The 15,369-nt window shown below is 56.9% G+C and overlaps 1 protein-coding gene across 1 annotated transcript in view; it reads right to left on the bottom strand.

Moving 5' to 3' along the window:
- The window catches only part of WNT7A (Wnt family member 7A), a 34,848-nt gene extending 29,985 nt beyond the window's left edge, over nucleotides 1-4,863 (bottom strand). Inside the window, exons 1-2 of the mRNA XM_040076742.2 lie at nucleotides 4,596-4,863; nucleotides 3,420-3,646 (exon numbers count right to left, since the gene is read on the bottom strand). Coding sequence (XP_039932676.1) covers nucleotides 3,420-3,646; nucleotides 4,596-4,666 — 298 coding nt within the window. The 5' untranslated portion in view covers nucleotides 4,667-4,863. The remainder of the gene's footprint in view (nucleotides 1-3,419; nucleotides 3,647-4,595) is intronic.
- Nucleotides 4,864-15,369: the final 10,506 nt, after the last annotated feature.

Below are 15,369 nucleotides of genomic sequence, written 5' to 3'. Positions count from 1 at the left end.
AAATTCTCTCTGCGACTCTACATTATTAATAAGGTGTCTGTGGAAGGGTCTAGAAGAAACGTCCCTGTGTCGATCCGGGCTGTGCCTCCACCCTTCCCTCCGTGCCCGCAGCAGAGCGAACCGATGGCATCTGGGACTTGTCGTGGTGCTCCCGGCGCTGCTGTCACCAGCTGCCACGGTGACACTTCCACAGGGCGGCAGGAGGGGAGGATCTCTCTTTGGGAGGGCAAAGCGGATAGAAGGACCCAGGAAACGGAGAGTGAGCGCTGGGCATGGCTGGAAACTCACTGTCATGAGTGGGAGACTCGAGCCTGTGAGCACAAATACGCTCTGGGATGAATTCAAATGGCTGCTTACTGTACCTCCACAAATAAACTCTACAAATAAACTTTCACTTCATGGGAAGATGGGTTATATGTGAATTTTTAAAAATACTCACACGCTACAGGTTAGGACAGGGAAATACTGTTTGATGCTTTCCTTCTAGAGAATTCCAAGTGTTTCAATAAGATTAATATCCCTGTTGCCTTTTAAAGGTATGAAAAGAGAGGCACAGAAGAGAGTGCCATGATCCCTCAGCTACACAACAGCAGGGCTGGGAGGAGAATCGCTCTGAGTGGCAACAAGATAATTTAAATAATTGCAGTCCATTTGCATAACATTCATAAAATAGATTACCCAGCAAGGGTAAAAGGAAAGAAACGCAGATCTGAAGATGTGGCTTTCTGTGCCACCAAAGCCGTGGGTTGGGAGATAAACCACAAGGATCTCTGGTACCCAAGGGAATTTATTTGTGTGGCCTGACACGCGCAGAGCTCCTCAGGCACATCCTCCCAGATGCTGCGAGCCTCTGCTGGCACGGCTGTCGCTCTGCAGCCACCCCTGACACACGGTGCCCCTCGGGGGCAGAGACAGGAGCAGTGTGTGCCTCACTGACTCGCTCACGAGCAGCAGGACGAGGGCATTCCCTGGCAGTAACTCCGGGATGCAATCGCCCCAAGGCACAGGCAGGTGTCGAGTGCCACAGCATTTCGGAACGCACCGTGCCAGAGGCTGATTAACAAAGCAAGGGGGGTACGTTACCCTCGCCTAATGGCAGCCCGGGCTGCTCTGGTGCTCGGTCACCTCGGAACGCTTCCTGCAGGGGTTTGTGCTCCTTCACGTCACACATCTCACCCCTAGCAGGGTAGGGCCCTCAGGCCTGATCTCCTGCTCTGGGCACCGAATTTGACTCATGGCTTTATGGCACAGAGGGCGTGCCCGTTTTAACCAAAGCAAACCAGTGTTTCTCTGGGAGGTAACCTGGAGCACGCCCTGGCAGAGACCCTCGGGGAGGAGCGAGAGAAGCCTTTTCCTCACAGCCATGGAAAGATGAGCTGTGTCAGATATTCAGAGCGTCTATACCCGCTGATAGGGATGAAGCGGAACAAGGAGTCCACCTGAGCAGGAACACTTACATTAAAATATTTCGTGGTGTTTGAGAGCCTGAGTAGTTTTATCCTAGAGACCACAGGAATGTCTATGCAAAAGAAAAATTCACCATCGGATTTTGACCCTCTGTGATTCTTACCAAAGTTTACTTTAAAATTAACCTGCATGAGCTGTTTAAATTTGAGGGGTTTGTTATTCTTTAAATGAATTTTATGGAGTTTTGTAATTTGGATGCCATTCAACTCTTGACTCAGTTCTGAAACCAAGGAAGAGTTTGCCCTATCCATCTTAGCCTCATAATGGATAGATAGAACATATTAAGAGTTATCACCTCAAAGACAGATCAAAGTCTACTTCCTTTGATATTGACTTTCTTTAAAAGGACCTAAATATAACCCACTAGCTAAATAATTCAATTTTTGGAGGGAGGAAAGGAACTGAGAGCATGTTTACACAACAGACCACAACAGCTCCGCAATTTTCTAATTTCTGGGAGAAGAAAAAATCCTTCTCACATTTTCTGTCTAAAGAAATGTTACTCAGACTAAATGAGCCCAGACCCGTCAGCCATCCAAAGGGACTGTCCACTGACAGAAGTGGCAAACACTTGCCTGCATCGCTGACGGGAAGAGCTCAGCTCGAGGAACAGGAACAACGAGTTAATCTGAATAAATGCTCCATTTTCAGATGTTTCCCAGTGTTGTGCAGGGGGCTCTTTACCCTCGCTACTTGAGCCACTCCGATTATCAGAGGTGCTGAAAGGCGAGGCTTTCAAACGGAGCCGTGCTGTTCTCTTCCTGTTCCCTTCAATACCTCTGTTTTGGAGAACAGCTATCAGAGTGCGCTGCTGCGATAAAGCGCACGCTCAGCGTGCTCGGGGGTTCCAGAGCGGAGGGCAAGGCTGCACCTCAGTGTCTCACGGGAATGCCAGGAATGAGGGGCCGGGGCAGATGCTGCCGTGGCTCTGAGCGGTGCCTGGGGCCAGCCCATCCACAGCTCTCCCCCAGGCTGCTCCGAGCGCTCCCGGCCCCTGCTCCCCGTGCTGCCTGCTGTCCTCACGGCACATCCGTGCTCTCTGCCATGCTAAGCATGGGGTCTCTGGAGTTTTGCAGCTTCGTTTTACATGGGGAACAGGCTGGGAACCACAGATCCTTCTGGATGTGGAATGCGGTGCTGTGAGCGGTTAGCTTGTAGCGGTGGCTCAAAAAAAGACTGGAAAACACATTCCTTGGTCTTTGCATCTTAAGTGGAATCAAAAAAACACTGAGTAAATTTTGCTACTGTGTTTTGGACAAATGGGGGTATGAGAGTTTTAACGTCAGCCCCATTTCTTCAGGTATTTGTATTTGTTATTATTAATGCTGCTTTAGCTGACAATTTGGATGTATTTTGTACTGCTGCGATAGCTGAGAACACAGAAAATGAAGTGGGATCTTCTGTGGGTTGGTTGAACAGCGTTTGTGAGTGCCCTGACATCTCAAAGCTGAGCACAGCCACTCTTCCTCGTGGCACAGAGGCACGGCTGCTGTAGGAGTATGGTTTTGTGTGGCTGGGATCTCTCACAGCGAGACTGATTGCCGTGCCTGGGTCCTGGGAATTGCACCCCGGGAGTGCAATTCCAGCTCTGCTCAGCATTCTGGCTCTCACCGCTGCCTTCAGCAAGAACCAAGCCCCTTTCCCCGGTGCCTAGGTACATGGATAAGGCTGCAGCCCTGCGCACACAGACGGGAGAGGATTTCGGGAGCGGGGCGGTGCCATGCTGTGGTGGGAGCTGGCGCACCCGCAAGCGAAGCCCGGGCAGGTGCCCTCCGGGAGGGAGCACGCTGGCAGCCTCACGGTGCCCGTCCTGCCCGTGCCCCGGCTGGCACACACGGAGCTGCCCGTGCCCAGCCCGGCAGCCGTGCCCGTGCCCCGCCGGGCGTCCCCCCGTGTCCCCCCGTGCCCCCCGCGCCCTCGGGCGGGCCCGGCGGCGGACCGAGAGCACGTACCCACTTTGAGCTCCTTGCCGAAGACCGTGCGCTCGCCCAGGGCCGAGCAGTTCCAGCGCCCGTTGCGGAACTGGAACTGGCACTCGTTGATGCCCATCTGGGAGCCTTCCCCGATGACAATGATCGCGTCGGGCCTGCTCTGGCAGATCGCCCGCTGCCGGGGGGCGAGCCCCGGGATCTTGTTGCAGATGATGCTGGCTCCCAGGGCCACCACAGAGGAGAAACCCCTGCAACGACAGAACGCGGGCGGTGCTGAGGGGAGGCCGGTGCCGGGGGCAGAGCAGCGCCCGCTGCCCGCCCGTGCCGCGGCCCCGGTGCCGGGGAGCGCCCGCCCGTCCCCTGCGGCCGCCCTCTCCCTGCTCCCTCCCCAAGGCGAGGCAGAGAGGAGCACCGCTCCTGCCAGAACAGGACCAAACTTCCTCTCCTCGGAGCGTTCGAGCATTGCCTGCCCGGGCCACGCACACGCAGCGGGCTGGGAGGGATTTCCCAAACCTGTCGAGCAGTTAGAGGGGAGAGGGAGGGAGGGAGGGAAGGGAAGGGGGACAACTCACGCTCCCTGCCCCGGGGCCGCGCCGCCTCCTCCCGCACCCAGCGCACCTGGCCGGGGATGCTGCGGGTCCGGAGCGCCGCAGCTCTCCCTGCGCCCCTCCCGGCCGGGCGGCAGCGGCCGAGGGATGTCCCTGCGGGCTGGCACCGGGCAGGTACCGGCCGAGGGATGTCCCTGCGGGCCGGCACCGGGCAGGTACCGGCCGAGGGATGTCCCTGCGGGCTGGCACCGGGCAGGTACCGGCCGAGGGATGTCCCTGCGGGCTGGCACCGGGCAGGGAGCGGCCGGGTTGCGGAAGGGAAAGGCCGGCTGCCCGGGGATAGCCCGGGTGTCCCTTCCTGGCAGGGACCGCCACCCAGCCCCTCGCAGCCCCGCACACCGCCCCGGCCGCCGCCTCGCCCAGCTCGAGGGTGGCTCCGAGGTGCGGGCACTTTACCTGTCCTTTGAGAAATAATGGTGATCTCCACCATCATCACTTTTTTTTTTTTTTTTTTTTTGAGACTTCCCGAGTTAAATAGTAACAGGTCTGGGCAGGTTGGGCCGAGCGCTAGAGACAGAGCGATTGTTATAAAAGAAAAAAAAAAGAAAAAAAAAAAAAAGAAAAAAAAAAAAAGAAAAAAGTTACTTACCCGATCTTGATATACACAATCCCCAGGCTCAGGAAGATGTGGAAGATCCAGCGCCTTGTTTTCCTGTTCATATTCCTTGCTTGCCGTGGCTCAGACCGACACGCGAAACGATGCCCGGCGCGCCGGGGGCCGGGGCCGCTCCGTGGCTGGCGCTCAGGGCCGCCCGGCCGAGCGGAGCAGCCCCCGCCGCTGCCCGCAGCGCCCGCGGCTCCGCGCCGAGCCCCCGCCGCCCGTCAGCATGGCCCCGCCGGGGCTCCGCTCCGCCCGCACCGCCGGGGCCGTCCGGGGAGCGCGGGGCTGCGCGGGGCAGCGCGGAGCGGCCCCGCCGGCAGCGTGGCTGGGCTCTCTCTTCTTCACAGCCCCCCCACCCTTTTCTCTATCCTTTTTTTTTTTTTTTTTTTTTTTTCCCTCTTTTTCTCTCTTTTTCTGCTACTTGGGCGTGTTCTCCGGAGGAGGGAGTTGTCCGGCGGGGGGGGGAAGCGAGGCGGGGAGGTGGGCAGGAGGGGAACCGGGAGCGGCAGAGGGATCACCTGCCCGCGGGCAGGCTCGGCGCGATCCTCCTGCCGCGGGCACGGCCCGGGGGAAGGCGGCGGGGGCTCCGGGGGGTGTCACCGGGGGACGCCCCCGGGGCTGGCCCCGGCCCGCCGGGCGGCATCGGGGGCCCGCACCCCGCGCTGCTCCGCGCCGGCAGCGGGGCCGCAGCTCTGGCTCCGCGCTCGCCCGCCCGCTCGCCGGGGCCGCCGAGCACCTGGGGCCGGTTTTATGCGTTCTTCCCGACGCTCCTCCCCCCGGTCTGCCTCCCGCGTGTCGCGGGCCGTCCCGCAGCCGCCGGTCCCCGCGCCGAGGCCGGCCCCGGGCGGCAGCGGCATCCCCGCAGCGCCGCCCCGCCCGCACCGGGGGGCGAGGCGGCACCGGCGGCTGCGGGGGGGCCGAGGGGAGCCCCGTGTGCCCGCGGTGACCTCCCCGCCGCCGTAGCGGGCGATCCCTGCCGTGCCGGGGCAGGGCCGGGGCCGGCGGCGCTGGGCTCGGGTCGCTGTCCGCGGTCCGAGCCGCGCCGGGGGCTGCGGCCGGCCGGGAGCTCCGCGGAGCCGCGGGCGGGGGGCGGGGGGGCCGGGCCGGCCGGGAGGAGGATCCCACGTTGCGGGAATTTACACGGATATGGTGACTATTTTATTATCCACTTAAAATATTTCAAACAGGGAGGTTACCTAAATGATAACAGGGGTGTGGCGCGGGAATTGTTCCGCTGATAATGTTTTTCTGAAAACAAAAGCACGATGACAGGATCCCTCGGGCCCCCTCCGAGGAGCCGGCCCGGAGCCCCTCCGGCGGGGCAGCGGCCGCACGGAGCCCCCGAACCCCCGAACCGCCCCCGGGGGGTCCGAGCGGGGCGCAGCCGGTCCCGGGGGTGGGCCGGGTCCCGGGTCAGACCGGTCCCTGCCGAGCTCCCGGGGCACGGAACGGGGGTCCCGGCCCCGCTCTCCGTCGCTCCGCGCTCCCCGGTGCGGCGGACGGTTCCCATCCCCGCCGCGCCCCGCAGCCGCTCCGTGCAGCCGGGCCGCGCTTCCCACGGCACCCGGGACGGAGCACGGAGAGAAATGCGGGGTGCGGGGGGTGCGGGGGGCGCGGGGCTCGGGGAGTGCGGGGTGTGGAGAGTAGGATTTCGGGGGGTCGGGTCCGGGTCCGGTTCGGGATTTCGGTGCGAGATTCAGTTCGGGGTTCAGTTCGGGGTTGGGGTTCGGTTCGGGACCTGGGTGCGAGGTTCAGGCTGGGGTTCGGTTCGGGGTCGGGGCTCGGTTCGGGGTTGGGGCTCGGTTCGGGCTCGGTTCGGGTCCGGATCCGGGGCAGCCCCGAGCCCCGCGGGCAGCGCCCGCCCCAAAGTCTTTGTCAGAGCGACACTGGGCGGGCACAGGCGGAACTGCAGCGGCGGGGAGAGGGAAAAGGGAAAAGGAGAGAGGGAAAGGGAAAAGGGGAGAGGGAAAGGGAAAAGGAGAGAGGGAAAGGGAAAAGGAGAGAGGGAAAGGGAAAAGGAGAGAGGGAAAGGGAAAAGGAGAGAGGGAAAGGGAGAAGGAGAGAGGGAAAGGGAAAAGGAGAGAGGGAAAGGGAAAAGGAGAGAGGGAAAGGGAGAAGGAGAGAGGGAAAGGGAAAAGGAGAGAGGGAAAGGGAGAAGGAGAGAGGGAAAGGGAGAAGGAGAGAGGGAAAGGGAAAAGGAGAGAGGGAAAGGGAAAAGGAGAGCGGGAAAGGGAAAAGGAGAGAGGGGAGAGGGAAAAGGAGAGAGGGAAAGGGAAAAGGAGAGAGGGAAAGGGAAAAGGAGAGAGGGAAAATGGAGAGGAGAGGGAAAGGGAGAGGGGGAAATAGAGAGAGGGAAAAGGAGAGGGGAAAGGGGAGAGGGGAGAGAGGATGGAGAGGGCAGGGAGGGTGCAGAGGGAAGAACAGGCAGCAGCCGGCTCCAGGGTGTTTGGGGCGGTGGGAGCAGCCGGCCCGAGGCTTTTGCAGCCTCCGGGGTAACGAAGGCTCCCAGCCCTGGAGCACGGCCAGCACCGGGGACAAGGGATGGGCCAGAGCCCGTGGGTGAGAGTACGGGCAGCGGGTATCGAGGAGAACACACTCAAGGCTCGAAGCAGACCCTCCTGGGGTGGGGAAAGCCCCCAGCAGAGCGAAGGGCATCAGGAGGCAGCAGAAGGGCCGAGTTCTGTCACCCCAGCAGCAGCAGGGAACAGCCGGCAGGGCTGTGGCCACTCCGGATCCATGAGCAGGGACACAGGGACAGGAGTGCCACAGCCACAGGTTTGGGAACCAGGGAGAGCTGCCCTGCCTGCACACCACAGGCTCCTCCAGCAAACACATCCACAGCTTCTCATGCTTCATTTCTCGGATTTTTTAAATTTATTTCTGATAGTGAAGCTAGTGATGATCAGTGTAACTCAACTTCAGCTGTTTAACACAGCACACGGGCATGGGGCGGGTCAGGGATGAGCAAACTGCTGTCTTGGGGCTCAGAAAGAGTGGAAAATGGCAAAACTTCCCGAGAAAATAACTTACTGGACTAATCAATGGCTTTCTCTGTTCATTCCTAAAAGAGTTGTGACCTAGATGCATTTGAAGCATACATAAAATAACATTCCTGTGCAGATTACAGGAGGTAGTTTGGCTTGTTTGGCAAAGTTTCTCGGGCTTCTTAATCATTTTTAAAATGCTGTAGACCTTAAATCATCCTTTCAACCACGATGTCTTCTGAGTGGTCTGCAGTAACTAATCCTTACCTACCATTGCAGGGTCTGCATATCCAGCTTCCTTTTTTAACACTGTGTCCTCATAATTATTACTTCTAATAAATAGATTCTAATATCTGCATAATACAATCAACGTGAGGCATTGTGATAAATTATTGCGCTTCTCTTTAGAGCAGAGTAATAACCCACAGGCAAGTTGGTAAATTAACACAAAACTTAGAACAACAATTAGAGATTAATGACAGAACAGTAGGAATCAGGAAATTGCCTGTGGCAAGCGAAATTAACTCAAAACCGTGTTCTTAAAAGGATTTAAGAGAAGTCCCAGAGCTCGTGGCAGGAGGGTTTGGCTCTGCTGCTCCTCCCAGTGCCTGGAAGGGAAGGCTGGAGGGGGCCTTTCCACGAGGGGCTGGGGTGACAGGACAAGGGGGAATGGCCCTGAGCTGAAGGAGGGCAGCTTTAGATGGGATCTGGGGAGGAAATTCCTCCCTGGGAGGGTGTGAGGCCCTGGCACAGGGTGCCCAGAGCAGCTGTGGCTGCCCCTGGATCCCTGGCAGTGCCCAAGGCCAGGCTGGACACTGGGGACAGCCCGGGGCAGTGGGAGGTGTCCCTGCCATGGCAGGGCTGGCACTGGGTGGGATTTAAGGTCCCTCCAACCCAAACCATTCCATGATTCCATGATTCCCTCGTGCCTGGCAGCTCCTGACCATGACCAGAGCCTGGGGCTCTCCTGCCTCTCCTGAGATGCTCAGTGCTGTGAGAAACACACCCCAAGCAGAGCAAATAGTTTTATTCTAGATACAATCTCTCTGCTCTCACCTCTTACTACCCAAGTCTTTATTTAGCAGCAGCAACTTTCTTCTGAACAAAGCCTGGGCCCAAGCTGCACCCTGGAGCCATCCATCACTCCTTGCCACAATGGTGTTTCTATTGTTAATTGTTTGTCAGGGCAGCTTTTTGGGGTTAGACAGTGCAGTGATTTAGTACAGCAGCTAATCAGCTCTGAAAATGTATTCTCAAAATAAATTAAATTTAAAAAAAAAAAAAAAAAAAAAAAAAAAAGCTGGAAAAGTCTGTTGGTCAGGATACAATCCTGTGGGACTGCTGGGCTCCCTCCTCACCACAGCTGGGACCAGGAGCTGCAGAGGTTCAGGTTTGCACAGCACACAGCTCAGTGTGTGCTTCTGGTCAGGGTTATTGATGGCTCATTTTCCATAAGCATAAAGAAATGCAAGAAACATCCCGATCTAAAATGAAAAGGAAAGGTTGCCCCTTTTTTTTTTTTTTTTTTTTTTCTTTTTTTCTTTTTTTCTTTTGAGATGGCCTCTGATAACAGGAATTCACAGGGGAAAATGCGGTTAAAAGCCCATTTTGTAACTAGATCCTAGATGCACATACCATCAATACTCTAACTCTGGCTCCCTTTTATCAGGCTAATCATAGCTGCACTGTTTTGTTGTCAAAACATCTCCTGTAGAAGCCAGAGGAGAGAGTCCTTTGGATAGCAAAAATGTGGGGTTAATATACCAGCTCTCCCTGTGCGAAGAGTCTCCTGCCTCCTAAAGGAGACAGTGAATAAAGAAATAACATTCACATAAATAACATTCCTGGCCCACTCCTGATACAGCCATCAGCAGCCACAGGGACTCCTCAGCTTCCAGCTGTAGCCGTGAACTGGGCACTGGGCACTGGGCACTGGGTACTGGATACTGGGCACTGGGCACTGGGCACTGGGCACTGGGTACTGGATACTGGACTCTGGGCACTGGGCACTGGATACTGGGCACTGGAAACTGGAAACTGGGCACTGGGCACTGGACACTGGATACTGGGCACTGGAAACTGGGCACTGGATACTGGATACTGGGCACTGGGCACTGGAAACTGGGCACTGGATACTGGATACTGGGCACTGGATACTGGGCACTGGATACTGGATACTGGGCACTGGGCACTGGATACTGGGCACTGGGCACTGTATGCTGGACACTGGGCACTGGGCACTGGGCAGTGCAGGAGCACTGGGCACTGGCACAGGACACTGGATACTGGACACTGGGCACCGGGCACTGGGCAGTGGGCACTGCAGGAGCACTGGGCACTGGCACAGGACACTGGATACTGGACACTGGGCACCGGGCACTGGGCAGTGGGCACTGGCACAGGACACTGGGCACTGGGCACTGGGCACTGGACACTGGATACTGGGCACTGGGCACTGGCACAGGACACTGGGCACCGGGCACCGGGCACTGGGCACTGGGCACTGCAGGAGCACTGGGCACTGGCACAGGACACGGCAGCACCCGGAGCCGGTCCTGGCCGGCCGGGGCTGTGCCCAGCACGTGTGTCTGGGTGGGGAGCAGCCTGGACAACAAGGGTGGTGTCCACTGCCCGGCCGTGGCAGGGAGGAGCCGCACTGCCCTGTGTGGAAGGGGTAACAAATAGCGTGAGGAAATCATGTGGAGGGGAGGGGAAGCAAACTCGTGTCCACGGCAGGAAGGAGAGAAAGGGTGGAGAAAGCGGAACGATGGGGAGGAGGGCGCAGAAAGACTCAGGTCCACTTTGTGCGGTGGCGAAGGCTGACCTTGGGCTAAAGCATATTTACAAATCTGACAATCAGCAGAAGGCGTTTTGAGACTGAGACTAGATTAATATCTCTACAGAACTATAATTAAAATGACAGAACTCAACCCTGTCCTTTTCCAAAACAAAACTTCCCTTTTACATCTGTCCTGGATTGGAGATGCGCTTTTACAAGGCTGATGTCAAATGTCAATAGAAATGCACGAGGCCGTGGTGATATCACGGTGCGAGAGAGAGTCACGAGCAAGGCACGTAAACTTAATGAAATATTGTCACTTTTTTCCCTTCCGTTTTGGCCATTGCCTAAACTGGAACCATAAAACTCATCTTAAAATAGCACTACAGGTTAAAAAAAAAAAAAAAAAAAAAAAAAAAAAAAAGGAAAAGTACTGAACTGGATTTTGTGTTCCAGCCAAGTTTGTTCAAACAGAGTTTGCTAATAGGAGAGCTTTGGGGCAATTCCATGAACCCTATGAAAGCAGCTTGTATTGCAGATATCAGGGCTCTTATCAACCATTTCCTATCTCCCTGCGGAGCTGGGAACATTTCCCTATCTACCTGTGCAGAGATAAATTTTATGTCCAGATGAAGGGCAAAATAGTCTTGCATGCAGCATTATAGTTTTAAATGATGTAAACAGCAATTAAAAGAAATATAAATAAAAATAATTATATATTTTATAAATTATGACTATAATAATAATTTTTATATTTATAATAGAAATAGAAATAGAAATAGAAATAGAAATAGAAATAGAAATAATAGAAATAGAAATAGAAATAGAAATAGAAATAGAAATAGAAATAGAAATAGAAATAGAAATAGAAATAGAAATAGAAATAGAAATAGAAATAGAAATATTTTGATCTGTCAAAAATGCCTTCATGACAAACACTTGCCTGAGCTGATTCCTGCTCTTGGAAAGGTTGTACAGACATTTCCAGCACCCCTGGCACCACAGGCCTGGTGTCTGCAGCCATGCAGCCATGCAGATTTCCCAACAGCAGCTCTGCAGTGAATATTTCAGAGGTTTGTGACAGCAGAGAGCTTGGGGTGGAGCAGGGTGAGGAAGGACAAGGGGGAAATCGAGGGCCTGGTAATGCACCTGATACATCCTGAAGAAAGGAGATGCTCAGGTATGTTAGTGAAGGGGAAACGGCAGGATTCAAGGTTAAACGAGAAGAGCTAAACATAATTAGAATTAAAAGGGATGAAGGAAGGATGAAAGACAGTGAGATGTCAGGGAGGTGCTGCTGGAAGGAGAACAGACCAGTGTCCTGCTGGAGACATGAGGAAAACCAGCCAGCTCGTGTTTCCTGGGAGAGCAGGGGAGCCAGGACAGAGCCACGGGGGGAAATTGCATCAGACAGAGCTGCAGATGCATTTCTTCAGATTCAGCTGCAGCTCACAGCTGCACAGGGAATGGTACAGAGGTAGAGAGGATGGATTTTCTGCTGTGCTAAAAGCTCCAGGGGGATAAAAAGCAGTGAAATTCAGTCAGTGGGCCAGACTCTGGGAGAACAGGACAGACTGGACTGAAATGAAGCCTGAAAGCAAATGAGCAGTTTTGGAATTGAGAAAAGGACAGGGAGGAGAGGTCTGCAAACAGAGGAGGAGAGGAAAACTAACTGAACCCTCTGGGTGAGCAGTGAGCAGGACACACTGCACAGCACAGTTTGCAGAGCAGAGAGGCGAGGAGGAGCAGGGCTGGGAGCAGAAGGTTGCAGAACCTTTTCAGAGTGCCCGAGGGGCTCAGACGGGAGCTGAGCTCCTCCGGAGGTGCGAGGAGATGCCCGTGTGAGGAACAGGCTGGGCTGGCACTCCAGAGCCTGGGAGCACCCAGAGCGTGTGCAGGGGGAGAAGGAGGAGCCTTGGATCAAGTGTGGAGGAGGATGAGGATGGGGAGGCTGGGCAGGAGCAGGAGCGGGAGCAGGAGCAGGAACAGGAGCAGGAGCAGGGGCAGGAGCAGGGGCAGGAGCAGGAGCAGGAGCAGGAGCAGGAGCAGGGGCAGGAGCAGGAGCAGGAGCAGGAGCAGGAGCAGGAGCAGGGGCAGGAGCAGGAGCAGGGGCAGGGGCAGGAGCAGGAGCGGGAGCAGGAGCAGGAACAGGAGCAGGAGCAGGAGCAGGAGCAGGAGCAGGGACAGGAGCAGGGGCAGGAGCAGGAGCAGGAGCAGGAGCAGGGGCAGGGGCAGGAGCAGGAGCGGGAGCAGGAGCAGGAACAGGAGCAGGAGCAGGAGCAGGAGCAGGAGCAGGGGCAGGGGCAGGAGCAGGAGCAGGGGCAGGAACAGGAGCAGGGGCAGGAGCAGGAGCAGGAGCAGGAGCAGGGGCAGGAGCAGGAGCAGGAGCAGGAGCAGGAGCAGGAGCAGGAGCAGGAGCAGGAGCAGGGGCAGGAGCAGGAGCAGGAGCAGGAGCAGGGGCAGGAGCAGGGACAGGAGCAGGGGCAGGAGCAGGAGCAGGAGCAGGGGCAGGAGCAGGAGCAGGAGCAGGGGCAGGAACAGGAGCAGGAGCAGGAGCAGGAGCAGGGGCAGGAGCAGGAGCAGGAGCAGGAGCAGGGGCAGGAGCAGGAGCAGGAGCAGGAGCAGGAGCAGGAGCAGGGGCAGGGGCAGGAGCAGGAGCAGGAGCAGGAGCAGGAGCAGGAGCAGGAGCAGGAGCAGGGGCAGGAGCAGGAGCAGGAGCAGGAGCAGGAGGGATGCCCAGCCCTGGGCACCGTGTCTGCTCCTGACAAGCCTGCCAGGGAAAGGAGGGCGCTGGCAGCAGCAGGGGAGCCCAGGGAGGCGCTGAGGGCTGGGGGAGCCGCGGGTGCCCGGGGAGCACACGGAGCCCAGAGCAGCCGGGAGGGGACGGGAGAGGAGCCGTGGTGGCACTGGAGCCGGGCAGGACGGGGACACGGGCCAGGGCAGGGCTGGGCAGCGGGGACAGGACAGGCTCGGCACGGAAAGCGGGAGGAGATCCGGGCGCTGCACGGACAGAGGGTGAGGGCACAAAAGCCCAGAAGAAGCGGCAGCTCCGGGTACCGCTCCCGGCTGCTGTGAGCAGCAGTGATTGATTACAGAATTAGGCTGCTGCTATTTCGGCCCTGTGACTTCAGATGCTGTAATCTGAGGCTGCCGCGAGCTTATCCTTGCAGCAAGGATAACTCTTGAGGCGTAGGGATGCTTCTGGGGGAGACACGTCAGACAGCCCTTCCCCGGGCTGCCACTCCTCTCATCCATCACCAGGCGAGCGCAGAAGCGGCCGTGCGCTTCCTGCTGGGCTGTTGGGAATGTTCAAAGGCAAAGTGCACTATTGTTTGATAGCCAATTATTCACTGGCATTGATAAACAGGCTCTGCCCGCGATTACTGCAGCAATTACTCACTCTCCTAATTTAGACACAAGGAAAAATTAATTCGAGCTTCCAGTTGATCATTTATATCTCTGGCTTTTGTAATACACATCACAGCACGCTGAAAACAGCCCCGCCATAAAGGAAACTGATCTGTCCAAATTGATAAGGTGTTTGACTCTCGCTCTGTCACTGGGGGAAGCATGGCTGGGTCCCGGCTGAAGGGCTGTGGCTGAAGGTGGGGTTCTTTCATGTTTCGGGGACATAAAAATATGAAAATAAATTTGCCGAACCTTAAATTAAAAGCAGAAGGGAGGGACGTTACTGCAGCCAGAAGGGAACTCCGAGTGCAGCTAAGCAAGCAAATAAAGCGGGAGGATGTTTGAGTGGTTTGACCTCATCCTGCCCCCAGGCACCCTCCAAGGCCGGCGGCCCCACACCAGAGACAGAGAGCCGGGGAGCCCAGGCAGCCTCGGCTGAGCACAAGCTTGGCTCAGTCACGAGAATGAGATTGGTTCACTTGGGAGCCACGGCTGGGCCTTCCCTCGCTGCTGCTCCAGCAGAGATGTTTGATGGGCAGCAGCTCAGGGCACTCACTGCTCCAGTGCAGAGATGTTTGATGGGCAGCAGCTCAGGGCACTCACTGCTCCAGCACACACATGTTTGATGGGCAGCAGCTCAGGGCACTCACTGCTCCAGCACACACATGTTTGATGGGCAGCAGCTCAGGGCACTCACTGCTCCAGTGCAGAGATGTTTGATGGGCAGCAGCTCAGGGCACTCACTGCTCCAGTGCAGAGATGTTTGATGGGCAGCAGCTCAGGGCACTCACTGCCCCAGTGCAGAGATGTTTGATGGGCAGCAGCTCAGGGCACTCACTGCCCCAGTGCAGAGATGTTTGATGGGCAGCAGCTCAGGGCACTCACTGCTCCAGCACACAGATGTTTGATGGGCAGCAGCTCAGGGCACTCACTGCTCCAGCACACAGATGTTTGATGGGCAGCAGCTCTCTACACTCACTGCTCCAGCACACAGATGTTTGATGGGCAGCAGCTCAGGGCACTCACTGCTCCAGCACACAGATGTTTGATGGGCAGCAGCTCAGGGCACTCACTGCTCCAGCGCACAGATGTTTGATGGGCAGCAGCTCAGGGCACTCACTGCTCCAGCGCACAGATGTTTGATGGGCAGCAGCTCAGGGCACTCACTGCTCCAGCAGAGATGTTTGATGGGCAGCAGCTCAGGGCACTCACTGCCCCGGTGCAGAGATGTTTGATGGGCAGCAGCTCAGGGCACTCACTGCTCCAGCACACAGATGTTTGATGGGCAGCAGCTCTCCGTGCTCACTGGGCACTCCCCTGCCTCTTCAGGAGACACTCCTGCTGGGCTGGGGAGCAGAGGATGCTGCTCTGGGAATGGGCTGTGGCCAAACCCCTGCAGGGGCTCAGCGCTGCCCACGGTAGCTGCTGAGATGAGCTCTGTGCTGCACATGGAGATGCACACCAGAGGGGCAGGCAGAGACTGCAGCACCCCGAGATCGTGGCCCTGGCGGTGACCCAGGTGTGCCCAGACACAGAACACTGACCGTGATGTTATAACGGGGCCGATGGGAAAGAAAAAACTATCAGAGCT

The sequence above is a fragment of the Hirundo rustica genome, chromosome 12, assembly GCF_015227805.2.
Source record: "Hirundo rustica isolate bHirRus1 chromosome 12, bHirRus1.pri.v3, whole genome shotgun sequence".
Taxonomy (NCBI): domain Eukaryota; kingdom Metazoa; phylum Chordata; class Aves; order Passeriformes; family Hirundinidae; genus Hirundo; species Hirundo rustica.
Note: the sequence above shows the minus strand (reverse complement) of the source record. Positions and strands in the feature narration are given on the sequence as shown.